The sequence below is a fragment of the Branchiostoma belcheri genome, unplaced genomic scaffold (assembly GCF_001625305.1).
Source record: "Branchiostoma belcheri isolate BF01 breed outbred unplaced genomic scaffold, Haploidv18h27 scaffold6, whole genome shotgun sequence".
Classification (NCBI taxonomy): Eukaryota; Metazoa; Chordata; class Leptocardii; order Amphioxiformes; family Branchiostomatidae; genus Branchiostoma; species Branchiostoma belcheri.
In genome coordinates this window covers 6,360,128-6,387,660 of record NW_017804242.1, presented here as the reverse complement: position 1 = coordinate 6,387,660, position 27,533 = coordinate 6,360,128, and the positions used below count along the sequence as shown (strand labels likewise).

At 38.3% G+C, this 27,533-nt stretch overlaps 1 protein-coding gene across 1 annotated transcript; it reads left to right on the top strand.

The window, feature by feature from the left end:
- The first annotated feature begins 394 nt into the window (after positions 1-394).
- LOC109482662 lies at positions 395-26,174 on the top strand. The gene is made up of 16 exons (XM_019785485.1): positions 395-514; positions 8,406-8,458; positions 9,202-9,276; positions 9,540-9,638; positions 10,232-10,340; positions 11,799-11,867; positions 12,825-13,252; positions 17,753-17,854; positions 20,046-20,173; positions 22,378-22,458; positions 22,612-22,645; positions 22,923-22,993; positions 23,691-23,776; positions 24,662-24,770; positions 25,436-25,511; positions 25,927-26,174. The coding sequence occupies exons 1-16, from the start codon at positions 465-467 to the stop codon at positions 26,019-26,021; spliced, it is 1,665 nt and encodes a 554-aa protein (XP_019641044.1). The 5' UTR covers positions 395-464; the 3' UTR covers positions 26,022-26,174.
- Positions 26,175-27,533: the final 1,359 nt, after the last annotated feature.

Sequence of the window (27,533 nt, the reverse complement as noted above, 5' to 3'; positions counted from 1 at the left end):
AGATTTGGAGTCTGCAGAGGATGCCATCCATAAAATTTACTTGCTGTGGCCTTATCGATAAGATACAAACATTAAATGCAAAGATAAACCCACCCATTACCCAAACCCTACAAATTAAAAATGAACGGTCCCTTATCAACTTCTAATAGTCAGCATAGTTAAATTGGGGCCGCGGGCGTGTTGTGTTGTCGGAGGGTTGGTGATTCAACATTCGGACTTTTCTGAGGGAGCCGCGTGCAGCGCGCTACCAGACGTTTGTAAATTATAATAAATGTATAAAAATCGCGCTTAGACAGTTATATTACAGTGGGATATTTTGGAGACGCCGCCAGAGCCCTGGCCAGAGAGTTGGAAGGCTGCGTAAACTTGCTGGCGTAAACAACATAGGATCAACAAGTGTCTGTAGGACCAAGGACGGGGTGGGAATTGTCAGAAAAGACGTCGCTTGTTTCTCAGACGACACTATGGGGTCGGCTGCCTCAAAGCGGAAAAAGAACACAGCAGCAAAGCTTAGGTAAGTCTTCAGCATGGCCAGACAAGATCTTTTATTAGCCTCCGTAGCAGGCTTATAGAACTGGGAATTTGGTGGTCTTCGGCTGTTTTCTAATTTAAAAAACGGGGGTAATTCAACCAGGCCGGCTTGTCTATATGCAATCAGAAAATAGCGAATCAAAGACCCCCAAAACCCCCAGTTTTTGGCATGCTATGAAGGCTAATCTTTTATTCATTTTAACGTTGGTGGGGTGTAAAAGTCACCAGCTATAATTCTTAAATTCGTCAGGTTTAAAGAGAAGTTTTGTTGTTGTTTGTTCGCTGTGGAATATGCAAGGACACGAAATTTGGACTCATAGATCATATATTCCAAGGACATTCCTTGCTTAGGCCACACCAATTTAATTTCTTGGTTAACGGATTTTTGTAGAAAAATAATGGAGCGGGCGAGCGAAAAAAAAATTAAAATAAAAACAGGCCTAGGCATCCTATTATTGCCCAAAATGGTTACAATAGGAGACATGAAGTCAACACACCAGGCTGGTTCAAAATTTAAACAATGAATTTTGAACTTTTGATGATACCACTGCATTGAAATATGGGATGACTGTAACAAGTAGCAAGAAAAGGACTGTTTTCAACTGTTCAGGGCAAAATATGAGCATCTTGCATTTAATTCTGAATTTTTATTTTTATTTGCAAATCAGAAAAAAATGAAGCGGCGAATCCGTTAACCAAGAAATTAAATTGGTGTGGCCTTAGGCACACATTTTGTAAACAGAATATACGTGTAGGTTGTCATGTCAGTGAATTGCCTGATGTGTATTGGCGCCCACATCATGCTTCACTGGTCCGGTTCTTTCTTTACTATCTTGTTTGTCGGACGATTCTGTACAATTAAGAAGGTACAATGAAGATACAAATGGGGCGGTTTTTCACTCTGAATATTTTAATTGAATCACAAAAATGGACCAACTCCCACCGGACTCAATTCTCCCGTAGCGGTAATTTGGATAGGCGGGCGCAGTGCTTTTGGGGACCGAAGGGAACGGGCTAACGGCCCGATACTAGTCTGGCTCCCATAATAAATTTTATCGCTCCAACCTATACTGCAGATGTAACTGTTACATGGCATTCTACGACATTCCACGTATCGTTTTCCTGTGTTTTATTTGCAATTCACGGCACATATTTGCTCATTTTGCAGCTGCCTTGTATAATTTACAGTATGGTCAAAAACTTTTTTTTTTGGAAACTGACGAATATTCATGCGCACATGGATGTCATTCATACAATCAAATCAACATGGCCTAAGTTACACAACTGAACTAAATCCTATTTATAAGGGTGTTATGACAGTTACTGAATTACCTACCATAGTGGCAATATCAATTTTGTGGGTGTTTGTAGCACCTGAGGCCTTCGTCCAGACATTTAAAAGTGATTTAACCCTATAACTTGAAGGGTTAATTTGCTTTTAAATGTCTGGATGAAAACTGGTGCATGTACCTATATGACTGTCATCATTCCTTTTTTTCCAGTACGATTTGAAAGCAAATAAAAATTATTGCTAGATTTAAAAAAAAACTCCATTTGTTTATCTTGCGCAAGAAGAAAATAGATGTTTTCATCAAGGAGACTTAAAAAAATCTAGATTTCTAACCTCATTGTTCTTATCTTTTCTACTATATAGCTATTAGGCCACACCAAGTAAATTTTATGGATGACGTCCGCGCGCGCATTGATTTGGGCCTGTTCCTAGAAAAAAAACAAGAAATTCCACTTCCTGTAACTATGACCAAAGAGTCATGACAGTGCCACAAATCGTTAGGTTGACGTGAAACCCGTAACGCCAAATGGGTAAAGAGCGCATGCTTTGTTTCTGCAGGCCTGCAAAAATGTGATGAAAAAAACAGGACAGGACGATAACTGCTGTTCCACCTGATTCATTGCTTTTTTGATGATGAATAAAAGACTTCTTGCTTGTTACACTGTGTCACCTCATTCAATTTGTGTCCTAACATTTATCGTCTCTTAGTTTATTTCTAATCTAGGCATCTTGTTTTTCAGGGCCTTTCTTGTTTTTTTTCGCCCTCTCGCATTAGATTTAGGGTCTCCAAAGGACGTCATCCATAAAATTTACTTGGTGTGGCCTTACAGAAATGGGAAAGTTTGGCCTTAAGTACTTACTTACTTAGTCTTACTTACAAGGGCAACCATTGGCCCCATTTGGAGCATTGGCCACCAATGACCTCCTTCCATCCATCTTGGCAACACTTAATTTTAGAAAATTTTGTCAAGTTTGCAGTTTTCTTCTGAATGACTATTTTTTCAGCCAATCCATTGTATAATTCAGACTACCTACTACATGTAGTAGTAAGGGTGAAATTGTTGTATAAGTCTAATCATGGGCGTTATATAAAATGCTTTCTATTACAAGTTTATTAGGTTATAGCCCTTTTATGAGCACCCTAAATTTGATTACAAGGATTCAAAAGAATTGAGAACTGCTGTGTGACTATAAAAGGAGATTTCTCAAGCTTCAGTTCCTTTGATCATGTGTATCTATTTCTACAAGGTCCAACGAAGTTAGAAGCAATCAGCTAGGATATATAACAAGATCTCACAGCTTCTTTGGGGGAACTTTTAACTGTAACTGACAGTTATTATAATTTGTAGGATACATCGAGGAGGTTAGAGCTCCTTGGATACATGAACAGTGTAACATCCTTATTATGGAGTATGACATTACTTCTTTCAAGCTTATAACATCTTTGATCTTTTTTTTAATCAGTTATTGACAGTTTCATTTCAGTAAGATGTCAGTAAAGTAGCTTAAAATGTCACGATGGTAATGCAACTCACAAGTACTCACAGATGCTTCCTTCAAGAATTATCCAGACTGATCTCTTACTTACGGTTACTGACATTACTGACATGATACTGGCAATTACTGAAATGCTACTGTAAGTTACAAGTAACTAAGACAAATTTCTCCCTGCACTGGTGGCTATTATTGTCCTACCCCTGATATTTATCAAATGGAACACCCTTAGCAAACCTCCAGTACTGATATTTGACTGTCAGCAACTGACCAGTTACTGACAGTCTCATTTCAATAAGATGTCAGTAAAGTAGCTTAAAATGTCACGATGGTAATGCAACTCTCAAGTAATGATGCTACCTTCAAGAATTATCCAGACTGATCCCTTACTTACGGTTACTGACATTACTGACATGATACTGGCAATTACTGAAACGCTACTGTAAGATAAGACGAATTTCTCCCTGGGTACTAGTATTATCGTCCTACCCCTGATATTTATCAAATGGAACAGCCCTAGTGGGTGTTTATTAAGCACACTATACCCAGTTATTTAACCTGACCTTTTCTTCCTCCATGTTATCACAGCAAATGCCAGCACCACAGTCAGTTATTATATACAACACACAGATTGTCATGTATGTTTATAGTGGCTACCACGACCTGTGGACCTTAGGCCACAGCAAGTAAATTTTATGGATGACATCCTCTGCAGACTCTAAATCTAATGCGAGCGGGAGAAAAAAAAAACAAGGCAGGCCAAAAAAAACAAGGTTCCTACAATTTAAAAATTGGACGCAATCATTGTACAAATTCGTCAATGAAATTATATGGTGGAATTTAACTTTCCTTTAAGGTGTCTTTGTCTTTCGTCCAACTATTGTCATATTTGTCATTCATCCAGCAATTTTCTTGAACAACGGATCAAGTGCATTTAGAAACAACTGAAATTTTTTGGTGAAATTTCTTTACCAAAAAAAATCACCACGCAATAATTTGGCTGGAAATTACCGTAACCTTCAAGTTGATATCATGTGCTAACATAGACAGGCTACCATAAAAACTGTTTAGTAAAATTGAAACACGAACTTCTCATTTTCTATATGCATATTCAATCTAAGAAGATAACTTGATCGATCTGTATACTGCTGTGTCTAAATCCTTCGGTTTGAAACTAATCCTGTTTCTTACCCGAACAGCACCAAGTAGATAAAAACCACCCACGCCCTGGAGGTAGATCAAGCAAAATCAATTTTTACCACTTTTCTACTTTACCTTTTATTGAGAAGCCATTGCTGCCCTATTTCGTCTGACTTTATTTAGTTTTGCTAGTCAGGGAATGCTTTTCTGATAGTCATTACCGTAATATCAACAAATACCCAACCATGCCTTTGTGTCATTTTATTCAAGGTGATCTTGTACTTTTGTATTCGTCTTGTTCGTTTCCACATTATATTGAGCTCATTTAAGTTAGTTTTCGTCCAAGTATTTCGAGACCTGCTACGTTTTAAGTTGTTGCTGAAGTTGAAATGAACCATACCTATAAGTACGTTTGTGAAGATTAATCATCCAGGATAATACTAATAAGAAAAGTTTGAATCTTTACTTCTGGATAAAATAAGAAAATAATGTCAGACGTTTCAGACGCCGTCCGGCATCTTTCATCAGTGAAATATTCAAAATTGCGGTAGAACTCGGAACGGCACCGTTAATTCTAAAAGTATTTATGTTCTAAATAAACAAATAATAAGTTAGCAACAAGCGTTCTATAGATTCTATATGCAATACACATGGTAAAGTATTAACTAATGTAATGATAAAGATAAGTGAGTCCCTAGATATGCTGTAAAGTAGAATCCCATGTACTTGAAAGTTCAACTCTAAGTCCTCCCTTCCTGTTGAGTGATGGTTTATAAAGTCTTTCATAAATCGCCTCCTTGACTCCACGCTCAAACCAGCGCGCCTCCCGGTCCAAGATGTCCGTTGATTCAAGATGAAAAGAATGTCCTTTATGTTTGTCCAGATGGTGCCATATGGCCGAAGAAAATCCACTGTTACTGGCCCTGCAGTGTTGCTTATATCTTTCCTTGAGCGGCTGACTGGTCTCCCCGATGTACGTTTCTTTGCATTGATGATCTTCACATTTTAGTCTGTAAATGACATCCGATTTCACACAGTTTTTAAGTTTGTCCTTTGGATGAAACAACATCTGTCTGAGAGTGCGACATGGTTTGAAATTGGTGGCGATGTTGTAGTTGTGTAAGATACGTCTTATCTTCTCCGAAACTCCTTGGATGTATGGGATGGAAATGTTGACTGTTTTAGTCCTGTCTAACTGTGAGTTTCTTGACGTCTTCTTAGATGAGTCGGAAGGCTTAAGTGCTTTGTTAAAAGTCCATTGTTGATATCCACACTTGGATAGAGCTTTCTTGAGGTGAGTATGTTCCTTGGCTCTGGCTTCAGCCGAAGTAATCAAGGTGTCTGCTCGATGAAACAAGGTTCTTATCACACCAAGTTTCTGTTCCAAGGGATGGTGAGAATCAAAGATGAGATATTGATCGGTGTGAGTAGGTTTACGATAAACCTCCACCTCAATGTGACCGTCTGTCTCTACATGTAGTTTGGCATCCAAGAAAGGTAGTGTGTTATCTTGACTGGTCTCCTGAGTAAAGCTGATATGTTTGTCAACCTTGTTAATGTGTTCGAAAAAACTGTCCGCCAATCCCTTCTTGAGCCGACACCATGTGTCATCCACGTATCTAAACCAGTTGGCAGGAGGGGTACCAGGAAAGCTATTGATAGCTTTAAGTTCGAACTTCTCCATGTAGAGATTGGCCACGATAGGAGATACGGGAGAACCCATAGCGCAACCTTGTACTTGCTTGTAAAACTTGCCATCATAAGTAAAATATGTACATTCAAGGCAAAGTTCCAAGAGTTGACAGATCTGGTTGACTGACAATTTAGATCTCTCTTTCAGGGTGTCATCAGCTTCAAGGAATTCTCTTACCACTTCAACAGCTCCTTTAGGGGGTATGCAGGTAAACAGTGAACATACATCGTAGGATGTGATAATCTCATCATTTTCAACACAAATATCCTTGATTTTGTTGACAAAGTCTTCACTGTTTTTTACATGATGTTCTGATTTACCAACCAGAGGACCAATGATGTTGGCTAAGAACCGTGCAAGTTGATAAGTCACCGATCCTATGCTGGAAACAATTGGCCGAAGAGGGATGTTATTTTTATGTATTTTTGGAAGTCCATAGAAGGCTGGCGGTTGTTGTCCTTTTGGATAGTAAAGATTCAAACTTTTCTTATTAGTATTATCCTGGATGATTAATCTTTAATTAACAAACAAGTAAAATCTCAGAGATTTTATACCTCTGGGCTTTTTATTGTATATTTTTCCATGTTGTTTGTTCTGTATAGTTGATGGTGTTGAATTTTATGTGTTAGATTTAGCGTTCCTGGTTGTGTTAATACAGGACTGGTCAACATTTTCATCTGCAGCCCATACCATGTACCCACGGTAAAAATGCATGTCGAGAACGTCTGATACAGTATACCACGGTATTTGTAAGTTAAGAAGTCGTACTATACGCCGAAAACATCCAAGATTGCGCAAGACGGCGTTGACCCCTGACCCATTGGCCCACCCGGAAGTTGCGCTGGCAGCCAGCCCAGCGCCGCGCGCAACCATTTTCAGATTTTTACGCCCCAAAACACATATACAATAAAAACAAAAAAACCTGCACCATCTACAGCCCATTAGAAGAACATACACCGAGTCCAGTCTACCCCAACGCGAGATACAACTGCGATAATATTTCAAAATACATATCGGAAGCAGACACCCCTCTGTTTGACCCCTTTTAAATGGTAAGACCCAAAACTGAAACCTCCCCATTCCTTAACAACATGGTAAATTCCATTTTCAGCATGGCGGGGGTGTCCGGAGCACTTAAAAACCTTTTATTTCGACGCCCATAAACACATATACAATTAAACAAAAACGTTCTGCATCATCTGCAGCCCAATAGCAATACGTACACCGAACAACAGACCAATCCGTCCAGCCGATCGCGAGAAACAGCTGCTGACAGAAATGTTTCGAACAATAGTAAAACCTCCTCACGGAAGGATGTCTCCTTCCCCGGAGGTAATGATAGTAAAGATTCAAACTTTTCTTATTAGTATTATCCTGGATGATTAATCTTCACAAACACATTGTACAAATGGTTTTGATTCAGTGGGAACATCACATATACACAGCCAGCATCACATATCACTGCATGAAAGTAAGAAACAAAACATTAAATCAGAGCCTTTTCTTGTCTCCTCTCTTCATAGTTATCTGCCATCCACCTTCCGGCATGGCAACTGTTACAATAGACATTCAGCATATTGACCACTGTCAGAAGGCAACAAAATTTCTTTTTTTTTTTTCTTGAAAATCATGCTTAATTAATGTGCGCGTTGATGTCATCCATAAAATTTACTTACTGTGGACCTTACTGTGTTTGCCTCGAGGATTGGGTCTTGTTAACACCTGTTCTTGTCTCACCTGTGGGAAACCCACCTGTGTTTAGATCACCTGTGTTATTCCTTAAGCAGACCTACTGTTTGTTGTACTTAAAAGATCCAAGAGGAATTTCTTTAGTAACTGTTTGTTATGCTTGTATTTAGAGTGTACATTATACTATACAGTAAACACAGTCTTTATATTTCTTTCCCAATAGTAACTAATAGTATAAAACAGTAATACTAACACTAAGGGTTTGCCGTACCTGTATTATGGTATATGTTATATACTATATATAAAACAAAATGATATTGTCTTTAGATTTTTTGTTACTATATACTGGTAACAGTAACTACAGTAACTTATAGCACTAACGCTAACAAAAATGGTTTGTTGTACATTGTGTTATGGTTTACAATGTACTATTATAAAAAAATGTCCTTATAGATATTATTACTACATAACAGTGCACTTATATACATGTATTACTTATTACTTTTTTGTAAATTAAGACTCATTCATAAATCAGCAATTTTTTTTCTTTTCAACTTTGAAATTCAGTGCTGTCTCAGCAGTGACAAGCAAAACACCTAAAAATGAGGAGCCAAATACAGGTGAGTCAAAATAGACGATTTAAACGAGATGCAATGTTTTTATATTAGATAGCATTAAAAAACAGATGGAGGCTGACAATGAAATATGACCCTTAAGCCATATAAAACCATGCTGTATCAACTACTGATATTGTTTGATAGGAAACCTTTAATGCTTGCTGGATGGCTCCTTCAATATTTGAGAAAGCTTCTCTTTCAAAAAAAAAAGTTCAATAGTAGCCCTTAATGGGTTACTGTTTGTACAAGAGGGGCAACAAGAAAGAAAAACATAATGTAATACAATACCACACTCGTATGATGATTGAGATAATTGAATCTAAAAACTAGGTCAAAGGGGTGAATGAACTTCATTGCTACCTTTATTTGAACACCTGTTTCACAGAAAGGAAAATACTGTATTTACAGATTTTTTCACTCTACTGTTATGTTCACTGTTTTTACTGTTACTTCTGTACCATGAACTTATCATTACAGTCAACAAATAATTCCTGGACTTTCTTTTTCCTACACCTGTCACCACCGTGAATATATAGTTCCGTGAACACGTCCATTTTTCTCAGACCGTGTACTTTTGCTACCGTGAACCTTTCTGAGATTATTGTTTGTCATGCATATTTCCTAAAATTGACTGTATTTTTGTAGTTTTAGTAAGAAGAGTTTACTTCAGGTTTTAGAAGTTTTGTTTTTTAAGCCATTGTCTTAAAATAATTTGTTCTTGATATTCTAAATCTTGTTGATCTCAGGTAATGACAGTGCCACCTTGCAGCAAGAACCAGTACTGCAGCAGAAAGAAACAGAAAATGGTCATGGTACAAATGGTTAGTACACGTATAAAATAATATTTTTCTTGGTTAATATGCATTGTATATAAAAGTAGATTGTTTTATCTACAGATACAACTGTCAGTTTGTAATAAAAGTGTCAAGTAAATCATTTTTTTGATCAAGAAAAAGTTGTCCTCTAACTTTCCTTAAGTAAGCTCCAAGAATTTAATATTAGAAAGAACATAGGGTTTTATCCATAGCTAGGGTCATGGGATAGCTGGAAACATGTTTTTTTAATGCAAAACTTTCTTTTCAAGGTACAAATGGTAACAGCAGCACCACCATGCAACAAGATGCAGTACTGCAGCCTGAGAGACCAGCAGACAGACACCTGTTGAATGGGGGGAACAAGAATGGTTGGTTATGAATTGTTACACAGTCAATGTCACACAACTTTGAAGGAATAATGATTAACAGCATCAAATATTATCATCTTAAAAATACAGGCTAAAATAAATTATGTTTGTAGCAATTTTAAACATAATTTATTATATTCTGTCAGTTTATGCTAGTTAACCTATTTTTGTCCTCTATTCACTATATGGCATGCTTTTTCATTTCAGTGACATTTGTGTGTATGTGTGTGTGTGTGTGTGTGTGTGTGTGTGTGTGTGTGTGTGTGTGTCTTTGTGTGTGTGTCTGTGTGTGTGTGTGTGTGTGTGTGCGTGTGTGTGTGTGTGTGTGTTTGTGCGTGTGAACACGATAACTCAAGAAGTCTTTGATATTTGGTAGGTAGGTAGGTCTTGATAAGAAACTTCTAAATGATTAGATTTTGGACCCCCTGGCGACTTGTTATGGTACTGCAGCTGAACTTCCAGTTTTGATATCTCGTGATCTGTACATTCTAGGGTCACGAAATTTGGATGGTATGTATCTCTTAGGTTAGGGAAGATGTGATTGGAACTGCAGGAGCATTTGTTAACTTTATTCTGTTGTCTTTTTTTCAAAGGTGAGACCGTTGCTACCACGCATGATGGGTACATCACAGAAGAGCCCAAACGGACATACACAGCAACAGAGCTGAAACAGCTGGTACTAGCAGCAGTTATCATTCAAAGGTACAATCATACAATGTCACATTAAATATTTTTAGTGGTGCTAAAAGACTAAATGGTATTTAGGCTAAGGCCACACCAACTTAATTTTATGGATGACATCCTCTAAAGACCCCCAAACTACATGTAGTGCGCGTGGGCAAATAAAAAAAATTCTGGCCAAAAATAAAAATGCTACAAAATCACAGGAATACAAAGCTGGTGTTGTGAATTTGCGGCAGTACATGTACATAGCAACGTACACGACTTGCTGGCACATGTTGGCTTTAAGCGGAATTTATGAATCGGCACTGTATAATGTACTGAGTTCTTGAGTCCTGGATCTTCAGTAGCCTGGATGTCTGGCTCTGTATTATCTCCAACTACCATGGACTACCCAGGCCTACAGCCAGGCCAGAGCCTCGGAGGACGTGATCTTAGGTTAACCTGACTTCAGTTGAGGAGGTAAAAGGCAGTGGAAAGAGAAGGATGGGCTCCACCTTCTAATACCGTGCCTTACTTAGTATTAGACACCATGGAGTGGACTAATATAACAACCCACTGTCCCTATGGCCTAAAAAACCTTACCATTTTAAACTCCTACATTTTCATCATTCTCTCTGGTGTTCTTTTTGAAACCTGTTCAACCAGTTACCATGGACATAGCATAACCTTTCCTGATTATGCCTAATGGTAGTGATTATGGCCAATTAGAAAAATGATTATCTTTGTAGCCATGGTACAAAATAATGAATGGCTTGGTCACTAGCAGAAAAAATGATACCCGTAATTGCAAATGATAGATAGTGTCGCTCTTGAGTGGACTGTCCCATGTTATATTCAAGGAAAAGTGTTTAGTAACATTACAATCTGTAATGTTTTTCCTATGTCACAAGTGATTTTGCTAGAACTGTTTTCCAGGATTTCAAAGTGAAACGGCCTTCTTTTTCAAATATTGTTGATGTTTGGTACATGAAACTGGAAAAAAAGTTTTCCAAAAAATGCCATCTCCCTAAAATACTTTTTGGTAACTCTACAATTACATAGTGCCTAAATTAGACTTTTCTGATGATATATGTTGTCAGACTAGTCCTTTTGCACTGTGAAAAGCAAGATGCAAAAAGACTCTTTCCAACATGTTTGAAGACTTTCAACTCGCCCAGTTCTTTCCCCATTATAAATCATGTAAACACTGCAGGTAAGGCTTGCCATAGTATGAGTTTTTATATGAGAAGAATAGGTTTAGGTAACCTGTTGTAACCTAAAAGTTCCCCTTAAAATGTCTACATACACTTGTTTAATTTCAAACAGCAGATTTTGTTTACTTGTTACAGGTTCATCTATTGAAAGTTTGTTAGGATACTGAAAGTTTGCTGCGTAAAGTTTTTTTATGGTTGCTCGCCATTTCACAGTAAGAAACTAGATATTATTCATCTTTGATAACAATGCTTTGATAATTTGTTTGTGTTTGTTTACCTGTAGATGGTTCCGTGGCTATCGGACGCGGAAAGACTTAGAGACAGAGCAGCGAATGGCACGGCTCATCCAGAGGTATGTGGTTGTTTTCTGGTGTTGCATGACAACAGTTATCTACAACAAACAGCACTTAGAATTCCTAAGAAAATTTCTGGGACAACAAATTTCAAACTGAAGGACAAGGAAAGCAATTATGAGTATTTCTTGTACTGCAAGTTGCTAGAAATTTTATCCTTAGACCATTCTCTTGATAAAGAAAAACTTGCATCTACTCGAGTATTTATATTTGTGATGTTTCATTGCTTGGTTGCAGTCCCTATTATCTCAGCATGTTCCTAATATGATTTATATTTAGATGATAGCAACTTGAGTTGGCCTAAAAGCTGTATTTATTCTGCAGTAAAAATTGTCATTTTGACAGCTTTGTAATTTAGACCAGTATCATTACCCCGTTTCTTTAATTGCAAGTTTCTTGCATGACACACATGTAGGGTTGCTCTGTAACTGTATTATTAGCCCGATTCAGCATGATTGCCACACTATATCATCATAAGCCAGATAGAGAACCAATCTGAAGTTCCTATTTCATATTGGATATGATGCCATAGCCGTACCAATGGTGAATAATGATGTCATAAGTGATGCTTAAACATTAACGGCCGACCGATTCACAGCACTCCGGGCATGAGATCAGTCCCTGGGCACAAGATCAGACAACAATGTACCAGTTACTAGCACATCTGCAGAACGTACTGAGCCTGCAAAAAAAAAACATTTTTCACAGTTTTCTTGGGACATTTCTTCAACATTGCATTAGAATTTTGCCTGTTGCAGACAATATTTTTTCCTACATAACATTTGGAAACTACAGACGGAGTGTTAACTTTATATGCGCGAATACAACCGAGACGTTCCGTCGAAGTGCTATACACAATACATTACGGGTTTCACGCAGGTGTAGTACATTCTGCCGACATACTCTAGTTACTGCACTGTCAGTTAATACTAGTATTATCTTCACCGTTGATGCAGGAAGTTTAGACGTCACTGTTTGACTGTGAAGAAAGCAGTCCTACACGAAAGACCATCTCGGAACACGGCATCACCAGTACCCAGCCCCAGGATGGGTCAGAGGTCACCAAGAAGAGCAAAGCTGGCCGACCCTGTTGGCGAAAGGTCGCCACTTTTGATCCGAAAATTTGGCCAGGCACGACCTGATAGCGCTGGAACAACATCTACCCAGACCCAGGAGGGCAAAGGTGAAAAGGGTCAAGGGTCATCAGATGGATCATCCAATAAGAAACCAGGTCAGGTGTCAGCAGAGGATGCAGCCAATAACACAAGAGGTCAAGGGTCAATGTCATCTCTTACTGCAGACAGCACCACAGCAGGTCAGCAGAAAGGGGGAAAGGTCAAAGGACAAAGTTCGCCAAGCCCAAGCAAGAGTAGCAAGATCTCAGGTATGCACTTTTCTATAACAACAAAGTACTTGAATTACACAACATTTAGTTTTTAGTATAGTCGACATGAGAATGTACTATATTTTTTCCTACCATTGTAGGTACTAATTTATTCATTTATTTGGCTTACAAAGAAGCCAGGGAGTCCCAACTAGTCAAAGACTGTTACTAAGGGACACCCTGGGGGAAAGATGAAAATTATTAGACATACATAGAATGCATATTACAATATACAAAATTACATGTTTAGTGAAATATACAGTTATGTACAATGGTGCAATAATTCAAAAGCAATTGCCATTTAAGAATTATTCCAAGTGAATGTCTTCTTTGTTTTCTAAGGGCTTTCATAAGTTCATTAGAGACAAGTTTTTATTTATACACATAATGTCTGTCCTTGGTGCTGAATGCCTTCCAATGGTAGCCAAATTGTATACTAACCAAAGTTTTACTTCCAGGCAGGGCTTTGTTATGTTAGTTGGTTAGAGATGTTACAGTGTGTCTTTACTATCTTTATTTATATGCCTGTCCTTGGTGCTGAATGCCTTCCAATGGTAAACTGTATACTGAATTAGGTTCAATTTCCAGTCAGGGCTGTGTTAAGTTGGTTAGATGTGTCACAGTGTTTCTTTACTATCTCTACTCATATGTCTGTCCTTGATGCTGAATGCCTTTCAATGGTAGCTAAACTGTACATGAAACAAAGTTCTACCTTCTGCCAGAGCTTTGTTAAGTTGATTGTTACAGTATTTCTTTACTATCTCTACTCATATGTCTGTCCTTGGTGCTGAATGCCTTCCAATGATGCCAAATTGTAGATGAAGCAAATTCTACTTCCAATCAGGACTTTGTTAAGTTGATTAGAGATGTCATAGTGTTTCTTTACTATCTCTACTCATATGTCTGTCCTTGGTGCTGAACGCCTTCCAATGATGCCAAATTGTATATGAAGCAAATTCCACTTCCAGTTAGGACTTTGTTAAGTTGAATTAGAGATGCCTCAGTGTTTCTTTACTATCTTTACTCATATGTCTGTCCTTGGTGCTGAATGCCTTCCAATGGTTAACAGTATACTGAATTAGGTTCAGTTTGCAGTCAGGGCTGTGTTAAGTTGAATTAGAGATGCCACAGTGTGTCTTTATTATCTTTACTTATATGTCTGTCCTTGGTGCTGAACGCCTTCCAATGGTAAACTGTATACTGAATTAGGTTCAACTTCCAGTCAGGGCTGTGTTAAGTTGGTTAGAGATATCACAGTGTTTGTTTACTATCTCTACTCTTATGCCTGTCCATGGTGCTGAATATCTTCCAATGGTGGCCAAACTGTATATGAAGCAAAGTTCTACTTTCTGCCAGGGCTGTGTTAAGTTTATAAGAGATGTCAAATTGTTTCTTTACTATCTCTACTCATATGTCTGTCCTTGGTGCTGAATGCCTTCCAATGATGCCAAATTGTATATGAAGCGAATTCTTTTTTGACAAAGTCCCTTTCTTCCTAGTTGTTACAGTTTTTCCATCTATCAATGCAGTGGTTTGATTAAAAGTTCAAAATTCATTGTTTGAATATTAACCCAGCCTTTTGTGTTCACCTCAAGGCTCATTTCGTAGCATTTGGGGCTATAATAGGATGCCTAGGCCTGTTTTTATTTTTTATTTTTTTCGCCCTATCGCTTCATATTTTTTCTGAAAAAATCCAAGAACCAACAAATTAAATTGGTGTGGCGCCTAACTACGGTAATGCACTGTACTGCAGGCTACTATGACACCAACAATAAACATTACAGCTGACCTTTTTTGTGCCCAGGTATAAAGTTTCCAGTGAGTCACCTGGCTGACAGGTTTACTACCTGTGCTGAGGGATGAGTCACTGGACACTGACAATGTCACGTCACTTCAGTTCAATTTATCCACCTGGTCAGGTGGCATCATAAAGGTCCTCCATAGTTCTTTGTCTCGTTTGACAAATACCACCGTCCTCTTTCTAGTTCAACGTCCTCTTGGCACGTTGGTATAATGTGCTGCACCTGTGAAAAATCCGTGCATAGCACTTTTGCAGATCTTTGCATATTTAAAGGGTGACATGCTATCTAGCCTATCTAGCAGGCATATAGAACTGGGGGTTTTGGTGGTCTTCGGCTGTTTTCTGATTAGCCCAGTTCTAAAAAACGGGGGTAATTCAACCAGGCTGGCTATGTTGTCTGTATGCAATCAGAAAATAGTACCTAAAAGCTCCCAAAGACCCCCCCCCCCCAGTTTTTGGCATGTTATGGAGGCTACATGCTATTGTAGTTTTCAAATGTTGTGTCCGAAAATATATGCAATGGACAAAATTCTGCTGCAACAAAAATTCCAACAGAAATGGCATTTTTGGTGCATCATGTTCTGCCGATGTGCTCTCTCTAGATCTCTGAACACGTGCCCATACATGTGTATGGTGACCCCTTTGTATTCATATGGACACTCTGTACAGCTTACTTTCAGGTACAAGCTAGACTAGATCACATTGACATTTTCAAAAGGTATATAGGTTAAGGAATATGAAATTCATCATTGCCTCTACACAATCTTCTGTGCCAACCTGACTAAATAAACAAAACCATACAAATATTTCAAATTGGTTCAAGAAATCCATACAAATGTATAGTTCAGCATATAGTATTCTTTTTAACAAATTACATACTTTTATTCCAATGGTGGAAATTTATGCACCAGCCAATACTACTACTACAACAGTAACTATTGCCCGGCTTCTTTTGATAGCTTGTGCCCTTACCCAGCTGACATGAGATACAAAATTTATGTCCTGCACTTTTGACCTCAGACAGACAGCTATATATTAAATGATTTTACCCTGCTACATGTTTTTTTCTCCGTTTTTTTATTCAAAACTTGTATCATGTGATAAAGAATGTACTTAGTCTATCAAATTCATGCTTTGAATTTTACACGACCTACCAGGCTCGACCTACTACACATGTGCCTTGAGGTGTTCGGTTATGCACTTTGTATTTCTCTGGTCTGGGGAGAGTAATTAAGTCAATGACATTTACAAAAGATAAATTGGTAAATGACACATGAATACCACATCATTAATACTACACTGCCTCTGGAACCGGGCTGTCTGAATGGACAAATGCCAGCTTCAGTTGAACAGTTTATTACACCTGTCTTTGTCATGGCTACTCATTTTATTGGCTCTTTTAGAGTCGCTGGAGACTTGAGCCTCTGCAGACGCACACAACAGACGGTGCAAGGTAAAAATGTTGAATCCGAAAGCCAGGAATGGAGATTTTCTTCAACCAACCACCCACGGATCAAGAACTACTAGACGTAGGGCGCGCTCGAGAGAGCTTTCTCCGAAGTCAGCATCGCCGATTGCGGTTCGAGAACAAAGGAGGCATGTTAGGTCGATTTCGAGGCCTAAATCGGCTAAAACTCCGCGTTCGCCAAGCCCAAGACCAGGCGGACACACAAGGCAAGCGAACTCAAATGCAGGACTTTCAAGCGGTCGGATTTCTGTCCACTCAAGCAGAAGAACCAAGAATACGTCAACAGGGAATATCTCCCCTCGAACTCCCAGTCCAGGACTAACAAAGGACAGGCAAGCCATGCCTCAACATACTCAGTCTTCTCTTGGATGTAAAAACCTACTTCCTTACATGAACACAGCAGAGTGCAGCGTGTCATTTCCTCTTCAAGTCCCAGCATTTCTCACAGGTCTCAGCCCAAGAGAAAAGAAAAGACAAACTCCGGAGCAAAATGAGGTCTCTTCTGATAGGCAACATGTATCTCCAACTGAGGAGAAATCTGGAGAGAGCACTCCAGAGGATCTGCAGTATTTGCACCTCGAGAACTCTCTGTCTCCCCGACAATCTACCTACTGCACTGTTTGCTGTGGAGGTAAAAGAAGAAAGAAATGCTTTTTAAAAAAGCCGACAGGGGCCAAGATGGGAATAGTTGGTTGCGTGAATGAATGTACACTTTGTACAAAATAAATGAATGAATGAGGTTATTAGCCAACAATCATACATGGTAGAATGTATGTCAATAAAACAACAGCACTACAAAACTGAACTATGATTACAAAATATTATTGATAACAATATGTGAGATAAAATGTAGTGACTGTCATGTATGGGTGATTTGGTCTTTTGGAATGAAGTACAGTGTGAAGAAATTGACCTAATGTAGGCAGATATAGGAATTGGGCACATGTATCGTTCTGTGTACCAGATAGGGTGAACTGTGTGAATAGTATTATTACAGTAACTGTGATGTGTGGTGTGAATAGTATTATTTAAAGCTTACTGTTGAGTCAGCCATGAACTGAGAACACTTCACGTTTCCAATTTATTTCCTAGCTCCTCCTATTCATTACAATTTTTGTTCCCTTTTTCTTTGTACTCTTGTCAAGCTAAGTAACATATATTCTATTGTATCTATGCTGCAAAAATGTCTATTAGTAAGATTGCATTCTTTTTTATCATTTCATGTCCTCAGATTCCCTGGTCAGCCTCCAACATCGTAAAGAGAAGAGAGAACATCGTGAACAGCCCTGGACAGAGGACACTCCGGAACACGAAGACTTGGAGTGGAAGATAGGTTTGTTTGTTTGTTTTATTAGGATTCTCATTATTAAATTTCACTCTTATAGTCTTCCTGGAGTCTGTATTGAATCATCAGATGGTAGTTTTTGGGCCATCGCACACCAGGGCATGCCCCTACTGTTTTAAGAAAGTGTGGTGCGCTCTTTAACATTGCGTGGAGAGTGGCTCTTCCCAGACACTTGACTCCATTTAACGTCCTATCCAAGGGATGTCCTTAACTGACTTTAGCTATGGACTCAATTTCCCTTGAGTGAAGTGAGGAAAGCAGAATAAAGTGCCTTTTGCAAAGGGCATGTCAGTGGATTCGAATCCAGGGCCAAATATCCAACCATTATGCCACACAATCTCACAAGAATACAACATCATCATATCTTCTTTGTCATTGTGACCCAAAGTCACTATGCAAAATTAAGCACTGTGACATTGAAGACAATTGGTCTAGGTACATACAAATATTTTAAAGTTCTTTTTAAATACAGATATTAATATCATAATTATATTATATTGCTCATCAAATTCAAGAAATAGTACCAGTATTAGAGTTTCTAATTGTCTTATTTGAGAGTTTATAGTAAATTATACAATAATTTGGTAATTGTTAAGCATCGATTTCAGCTAAGCCTGTTGTAGTAATTGTATTGTATTGTGTTTAGTGTTACAGTAGTGAATTATTGTTACAGTATTGTATTGTATAAGGTGTAGTAATTGTATTAAGTGTATTGAGTATTGTATAGTGTGGTCCTGATGGAAATTTGAATAAAGTTTCAAAGTTGTTTCTAGTAGGCTGTATGTAGCCCGCAGAGTTGTGGCGTTGCCTACCATGTAGAAGATAAAACGTGGTAAAACACGTGCAGACCAGTATTGTATCACCGGGGTTCTACACAAAAGGCCATCTTGAAGTCCTATCCAAAGAAGCGTGACCCGTGGACATTACTTACAACTGGCTATTGGTTAATCTGGAGCAGGTCCAACCAGTCAGCTGAAACATGACGTCAAAGTCCTAGACAGACTACAATGACGTAAAAAAACAAACAAGATGTAATGACTTTGTATCACGATTATTCTTGGATGATAAAGTATGTTTACCATGAATTCTTCCTAAAGTTGGATCATGGAGCTAAAATTCAATAGAAAGCTGATTGCTTCTGAATCAATAGAAAGCTCCTTAGGTTTTTTATTGTCCAAACAGTACCCGTGCAGTCACAGCCTTTATACGGCTGAATTGATGCAGGGTATCACATAATAATCAATACAAATTTCAACAATCAAATAATACACGACACACATATTTGTTCCACAATTATTTTTTGTGGAACTGTCGCAAGGGTCTGTGCGGCTGCCATTCGGCGCCACAAGGTGACCTCAATACGACTTTCCCCAACCGAAGTTAGGTACCCATTCACACCTGGGTGGAGAGAGGAAAGTCGTGTAAAGTGCCTTTCCCAAGGGCACAACGTCGGGGCGCATGTTCAGACATGTACCGGGTACGACTCGGAATCGAACCCGGGTCTCCCCGGTTCATAGTCGATTGCTCTAACCACTACACCACCCGACGCCACATCCAATGTGAATCCAAATGTTATTCCTGAGAGAACACATAACTGTCCTGGTTATTATTTTTAATGAGTTTATTGCACATAACATAACAATTAAGACACATTCACACAAGGATACATGGGCCACTTTTTTGGCTTTTTCAGCCAGGGTGCACTCCCTAGGACTTATTTACAGGTATTATTCTGAATTTGATATCCATAGTGAGACTGATACAGAAATATTACCAGTATTAATAGCATTTAGTTGTATACAGAAAATCACTGGCCAGGGGTGTTTTGATCCTCCCTGGATTTTCTGTGCTAGGGTTTACTCCCTAGGACTCCTGTACAGGATTTCCTTCAATGTGATTTCAATTTTACATAAACCAATTTAAAACATATGGAACTACCTTAACTTTTTTACATATCAATGACTATATGAGCCTTTTTAACTGTTTTTTATATGTGTTAACAGTTCTGTTAGTTCATTAGTGATGCTGAAGAAGAGTCACTGTGGTGAATGTCACTCAAAACATCCGGAAACTATCTCGGAGTCCATAATTTATCCAGTTACTGTAGTAGAGTTTGAATTTCCTATGAATATGTACGTAATGTTAGTACTAACTTGTCCCGTTTAATATGTGCTATTAGGAGACAAACTCCAGCTGAACATTGATGGGTACCAGGATGACATTGTGAGTCTGCGCTGGAAGGGGGAACAGCTGGAAGAGAAGGCGGCTCTCGCTGCACGAGGCTTCCCCACTCCTCCCAGAGTTGTGGTAAGCACAAAACTCCATCTGTTAACATATAATACTATTTGCTATTATAATGTTAGACACATTTGAGATTGTGGTGAAATTTGTCAGTAGCATTTCAGTACTTTCAAGACAGTAACCATCATTAAGAGATCAGTCAGAATAATTCTTAGGAAGCATCAGTACTAAGTCAGTTACACTACAGTCATGACTCAGTAAGCTATTTTTACTGAAATGTTACTGAAATAAGACAGTAACTGATCAGTTGCTGACAGTCACATAATTATCAGTACTGGTGGTAACTAACTTAGGTTTTTCCTGTTGTCTTTGAGTGCCAAATGTTCACAGGAACTTTGAAACTCAAAGAAATTGGCAATGTTGCCTCCAACACATGTTTTTTTATGTCAGCTCAAAGAATCATTGCAAAAATATCTAGACTTTAACTGAGTGAGTGCACTTTTTTTTTAAGGGGTTGGATCAAAATCGTCCTTTATTTCTTTACCAAACGAAAAAGTTTCATCAAAACAGTTACTTCAGTGTCACTGACGAAGGGTCCGCAGTGGATGCTACATCGTACCTGAAAAGTCTGGCCAATTTCAAAATCATATCCAGTTGCTTGAATATCTGTTTTTTTGACACATCTTATTTCCTGGATGTCTAACCTTCACTGACAGAAAAATTTTCATTGCCTTTCTGCATGTGGAAGTTTTTTTGTTTTTTTTTAAATACGGATTAACCAAGTAGCGAACGTTCATTATCATCATCTTTGCCCAGTGAACTTTACCAGCACAATGAAATCTTCAAGTTGTCTGTTCTCAGAGATAGGCTAGACAGGTACAGCCTTATTTATCGCTGCCCTGGGGCACTGTTCTGCCAAACATTTGTTTTCTCTTACATGTTCTTTGTCTATGTGGACATAACAAATATTTCCAAAATGTCAGAATTGTGCATCTTCACAATATAATATGTCATACAATCATGTGTGACTTCTCTTCTTTTGTTCGGCACATTTGTTGGGAGAGGCAGATAATTTGTCAATGTTTGTTGCTGCACTCGAGTCAGAAAAATAATAAAAGTTGTCTTTAAAAAATGGACAATTTAGTATTATTATGTTTTCTCAAAACGGTCATAAATAACTTTTTTGCGTTTGACTCAACTCGGAATTTGAAGTCGGTAATAGAAAGCTGATTCAAACTCAAATGTTTACTATCACAGTAAATACCCATTGTACAGATAAATTTTGGACAATAGAAACAGATTATTCACAATCATCTTATCAACCCTAACATTACGACTACATGTACATGTACCAATTGTACATTTTGTATAATTTATCACATCAATTATGAATGGCCAAAAGAATATGGAACACTGTGCTTATAATAGGAATTGCAAAGAAGAATAAATAAAGATGAATGAAAATTCATTGAGAAGGGTTTACAATTAATGAAATGGATTGGAGTCTAGATATTTGTTTGAAATGAGTATTTTTTTTATTCATGAAGTGCAATGCACTCAAATTGACCTACAGGTCGCTTTTCATTGAGGTCATATTGCAAGGGTAGGATTGAATATGATGTTCTTGAGTCAGGGTCAAACAAAATATCACAAGATGCAGGTTGCAGATCCTTTAAAATCCAAAACGGTTATAACAGAATTACCGGACTTGACTTTTATTACCCTATGATAATTGTTGATTCTGGTATAGACAGTGGCCAACTGTCCCTCCCCACAACACCCCAGTGGACGGATAAAGTAAATTTAAAGTACCCAAGGTTTTTGTCAATTTTGTCTGTCAAGGTTGACAGATGGGTTTCAAAATTTTTCGGACAAATGCCGCAAAGTTCCTGCAATCGTTGAAAAAGTCCTAGCCTAAGACTAATTTAAGATAATCATTATATTTACAGGAATGATTTTTCGTTCCAAGGGTTTAGTAAAAAAAATCTTGGGTAAAATATAAATTTTTAAACATCCAAAGGATGACAGCCACTTTTAGCCACATGATTTACCCCTCAAAATGTGGGAAACTGTATTTCTAAATGCCATGAAAATCCAAAATTTGCCCTGGACCTGGAGCTATATCCCGCCACGTACGAACATGAACCTGGGCTGACGAAAAAATTGAGCTGTCTAGAACCCTGGTCAACTATACTCTGACAGACAGTACATACATGTAGTGTTACAATTTCGCTGTGATTGTTGCGTTCAACTTGACGTTCTTGTTGCAGCTGATATCCTCCACTGTACCAAAGGCCAAGTTTCTGCCTCTGACTGTGAAGGAAGATCCTTCTGTCTTGGTGGTCCCCTATGTAAGTATGTTACTTAAACATACAATGTACAATAGTCATTTTAGTTCTGCTGTAATCCTGTTAACAATATTATCTTCATAAAGACACCATTACATGTATCATTTGCAAAAAAAATATCTACTACATGACTGTGTACCTATCTGTCTGTTACAGGACCACCAGAATGACAGCTTTGAAAAGATACTGGGTAAGATTATTAACTCTTCTACAAATGTAAATCGTATGACATTGTGCTTTTCCTCTATCTACGAAGGTTAGAGAGAGGGAAAGAGAGAGAGAGCTAGAGTAACCTCTTTGCACTCACAACATGAAAGACAAACACTCAGCTGATGCCAAATTCATCCTTAGTTGATCAAAATGTCATGATTGAAACAACTTGCATGTTGTAAAATGTAAATGGCTCTGAGACAACATTGATGTTTCTTCACCATTCTCTGTATAACCTAATTCAATGTTGTTAACAGGTGATATTCAAAGCAAGTTGACCAGCTATTGTCCCGGATGCAAGGCTAAATCCTTGCTGATGTACATGCAGGTACGTTAATTATTTACTAATGGCTCATGTAACCTATTAATGACAGGGCAGATAGTCTTCTAGTCAACTATCATGATCACAACATACACATACATGTACATTGGTCACAGCATACATATCATTCTTACATTAACCACACCAGACTAGTTTTGCTGGTAGCAGCTTTTTCAGTACTGTTGTTGGATGGAAACTAAAATTTTCACGTAGCTCTTGTAGATAAATCACAGAGAAAGCATCCTATAATATACATGTATTATATGAAGACTCAATTGCACACTACAAAATCATGCCTGCCTTAGTTAAAATATAATTAGCCCCTGTCATGCATTCAGAACCTTCCCCCGACCACCAGTCAATAAACTTAAAGGTTCTCTGAAGTTTGGGAGCATTGACTTAGCAGATTTAGTCCATGCACACCTTTCTATTCAAATCATATCGAATTTGAGTCAAATTTTACCCCTGACCAAAAACACTTCCCCTAGTCAACCTCTTGTCCACTCCAAAATTTTTTCAACGGTTTGAAACATTCAGAAAAACAAGCTGGTCTCAACAAACACCAGCTAAGCTTCCACTACTCTGAACCATGATGATTTGTGGGGAGGTCGGTTAGTGTGATGGGGGCTCTATAGGCCAGTTTTGTTGCTGTAGTACATTACATACTGAAGGTTACTGTATACTGTATGGTTGTGTTGTTCAGGGAGGTCCAGCTCATCTGTACCTGAAGAAAAACAAGGTGACGACAGTCGCCAAACTGAAGAAGGGAGGCCACGGAGACATGGTTTGGTAAGGACAGGAAAAATGTCTTGAGGAATGCAAACTAGAGGAACTTGTTGGATGAACTTAAGTTTACCCAGTATTATAAGTTATGGTACAACGATTTCTTCAATTGAGATATACCAAATGATTATTGCTGCATTCTTGAAATCTGTCCATAGTAGATGCTTTAAATGCTTGCTGTTTTCTCCTCTCTGCATTAGAATTTAGTATTTGAGACAAAAGAGACTCAGCTCATATGTTTGGAGACCAGGCTACGTAGTAATATATTCTGTTTTGTTTTGTTTTGTTTCAAGGTATAACTTTTGTTCCAACACTAAAGGTGAAATTGTTCTCACCTAGAGCTTTTGACAATGACCAGTAGTCACTCTAGCTCTGGTCTTCTTCAGTGAGACTTGTTACATGGCTTCTCTGAAGTGTGACGTCAACAATGTGTAAATCAGCCTTCACTTAACTTACCAGATGCCTTTGGCCCATGTGTTGATATCACACTTAGAGAAGCCACATTTAGGCAAGCCTCACCGGGTCAGTCTACTGAGGAAGACCAGAGTGGCTGGTCTACCTTTTGTGTTGGAACAACAGTTTTGCCTTGAAACATGTAAGAGGGCCTGCAAGGGGGGGTCCCGACAACGCTCTACGCTGAATGACCCAGAATTCGGAACCTCTCGATTACGCTTCACGATAAATTCCAAGTGGCTACAACGCATTACGTAGAATTAAAACGCCGAATACGCTCTATGCAAAAATATTAGAGCGGTCCGTCTACGCTCTACGTAGAATTAAAACGGCCGATTACACTCTACGGCAAAGGGCTTGCGGGCCCCCATGTAACTACCAACACAGGTGAACTTTTATGATACACATGTAATAATCTGTTTTGTTCCTACTACACAGTTTCTGGAAGGCACTAGGGAGCCTGATGAGTAAGATGGAACCTGACACTACAGTTATACACATCATGGGCTGTAATGTCATGGGATATCCCAAATATGTGGGCATTGATGTAAGTATTGTTTACATTAGCTCTACCTTGATCATTTCTCTTAATACACACAGTCAAACCTGTCCAAGCTGGCCACCCAGGGGACCAAAGAAAAGTGGTCACCTTGGACAGGTGGTCTCCTTGAAGAGGGTCGCCTCACAACATGACTGAGACATAAATGGTTTCCAAGTCGAGATGTTTTTATGTCAAATGCTGTAAGCATCTTCAGATGTGTGGGGAATGCATGTGGGGAGGGTGGTACATGGAACAATTTACTTTGAACAAAAACAGCATCAGCAGTCAAGGCAAATTGACTGGTTTCTCCATGATTTCTCATTATCTATCATCAATATTCAACATGATCGAAAATGATGTGGTCACATGGGCAGGTATAGGGCCTTTAGCAGATCCAACTCAGGGCAGTTGCGGTCACGTTGGACAGGTGGTCACCTTGGACAGGTTGCTTAATGCTTTTGGGACCGAGAAAAAGCGGTCACCATGGCCAGTTGGCCAGCTTGAAGAGGTGGTCACCTTAGCAGGTTTGACTGTACTATAACTGTCAGGGAGGGCCTTTGCCAAGACATGTTTGTGGGGAATTCAGAAAAGCTGAGGACTGCATGCTTCCCAGAAATCTGTACTTTCTGACTCCTTGTTCTGATTTGAAAAATTCTTCTTTTTTCCCCCAGTTGTTTGAGTGCTTGCAGGAGCTGATGAAACCATCCATTGTTAGATTTGAGGCTCCACTAGAGATGTCTATCGAAGGTAAATATGCTGTTATATATGACAGATATACGAAAAGCACCCAGCAGGCAGATTAAGTATATATTTCATTAACAAACAAAGGCTCAAACAAACAGAAAAACCTTCTGAAATGTATACAGAAATAATGCCCATGCCCATGGATAGAATTGCAGATCTGAAGTTTTTCATGTTTTGTTTTTTATAATCATGATGGATACTAAGCAGAGATGAAATTACAAAAAGTAGGCATTTTATATATATAAAGAAATTCAATGCAAAGAGTACAAAATATTGTGTTTTCTGGCTGTAGAAATATAGCCATATTACAGATGATTAATGATAACTGGCACTTCAAGCATACATTGTACACATGTATGTTTTGCTTGCCCCAACTTTCTTACAGTGTTGCATTTTCCCATTGTTTATTTCAACACAGGCAATGCTGTCATTCAGAGTTACTTTGACACCAACAAGTACAAGCTGTGGAAGTCGCAGAGATACTCCAACCTGGACAGGGTGTTTGGACTCTGATCATCAACTGTCGCAACAACTAATGAACCTGTCACACCTATCCTCCATTATGCTGAGGTCACATTTCCAAACCGGGGCCCGGCCGGGCTGTTTGTATGAACAAAAAAATCAACAATTCTTATCAGGAATATACACAAATGGTATTGCTTCTGATTATCTTTTAAACTTTCGTTTGTGTTGTGTTTTACTTGGTACTTTTCATTCCTGAAAGCTGCCCGGCCGGGCCCCGGTTGAGAAATGCGACCTCAGCATTAAAAGGCATCCAATGCAATTTCAGGGCAGCAATACCAAAATATTATTCTGGATGAGAAAATCTGTCTGATATTGACATTTACTGCCATTTCTTAACACATTTTTCTTTCATACTTAAAGCATTTCAAATAGCCTCTAAAAGGCCATGCAAGAAGTCCCTTTATTTTTTGGTACCACCTTTAAATAGCTAGAACCAGCCTATAGCTATGATACAAAAAAAAGCAACTGTTTTGCAGTTTTTCATCATTGACATTGCATTTGTGTCTCAAAGATATCTTTATGCAATGGGGTAGTTTGATTCAACATAAAAACATGATCAGAAAATTGACTTTGAAAATCAAGTCGTACTGCCCTAAAATTGCTTTGGGTGCCTTTAACGTTTATCTGAAGGGTTACATATATCTGCCATTTTCAAACTAAATGTGTGTTTAAAAGAACTCTAGTGCAGCTTCCCCCAAATATGCAGGTCCTGGAGTGAATTATACCAGCTGATGTTAGATTGGAGATCTCTTTAGACAAATTTTGTTAGGCCACACTAATTTAATTTGTTGGTTCTCGGATTTTTTTTTCAGAAAAAAAATATGAAGCAACAGGGGAAAAAATAAAATAAAAACAGGTCTAGGCATGATCCTATTATAGCCCAAAATGCCACGAAGGAGCCATGAAGTCAACACAAAAGGCTGGGTTAATATTTAAACAATGAATTTTGAACTTCTAATCAAACCACTGCATTGATAGATGGAAAAACTGTACAGTAAGAACTACATGTAGGAAGAAAAGGACTTTCCTCAACTGTTGGGAGCAAAATATCAGCATATTTGAGTTGATTCAAAGCCAGAATCTTCTTTTCTTTTTTGCAAATCAGAAAAAAAAATGAAGAGGCGAATCCGAGAACCAACAAATTAAATTGGTGTAGTCTTAGGGTGGTGGATACATGTACACATGACCAGTGATGAAGCAAATCATTTCAGTTAAATGTCACAATTCTCAAATCATTGCAATAGAATGTAATATCCATGTTTTTTGATAGTAGGATGAAAAAGTTAATTTTAAGAATAGTTATTAGGTTACATTATATCTGGAAATTTAGGAGAATCATTAAGTTTAGAAAACCTAAAGTTATACATGAAGGAAATGTAATTTGGTTTAGATTAGGCCACACCAATTTAATTTCTTGGTTAACGGATTCGCCTCTTCATTTTTTTCTGATTTGCAAATAAAAAATAAAAATTACTAGAATACAACTAGCAAAAATAGCTC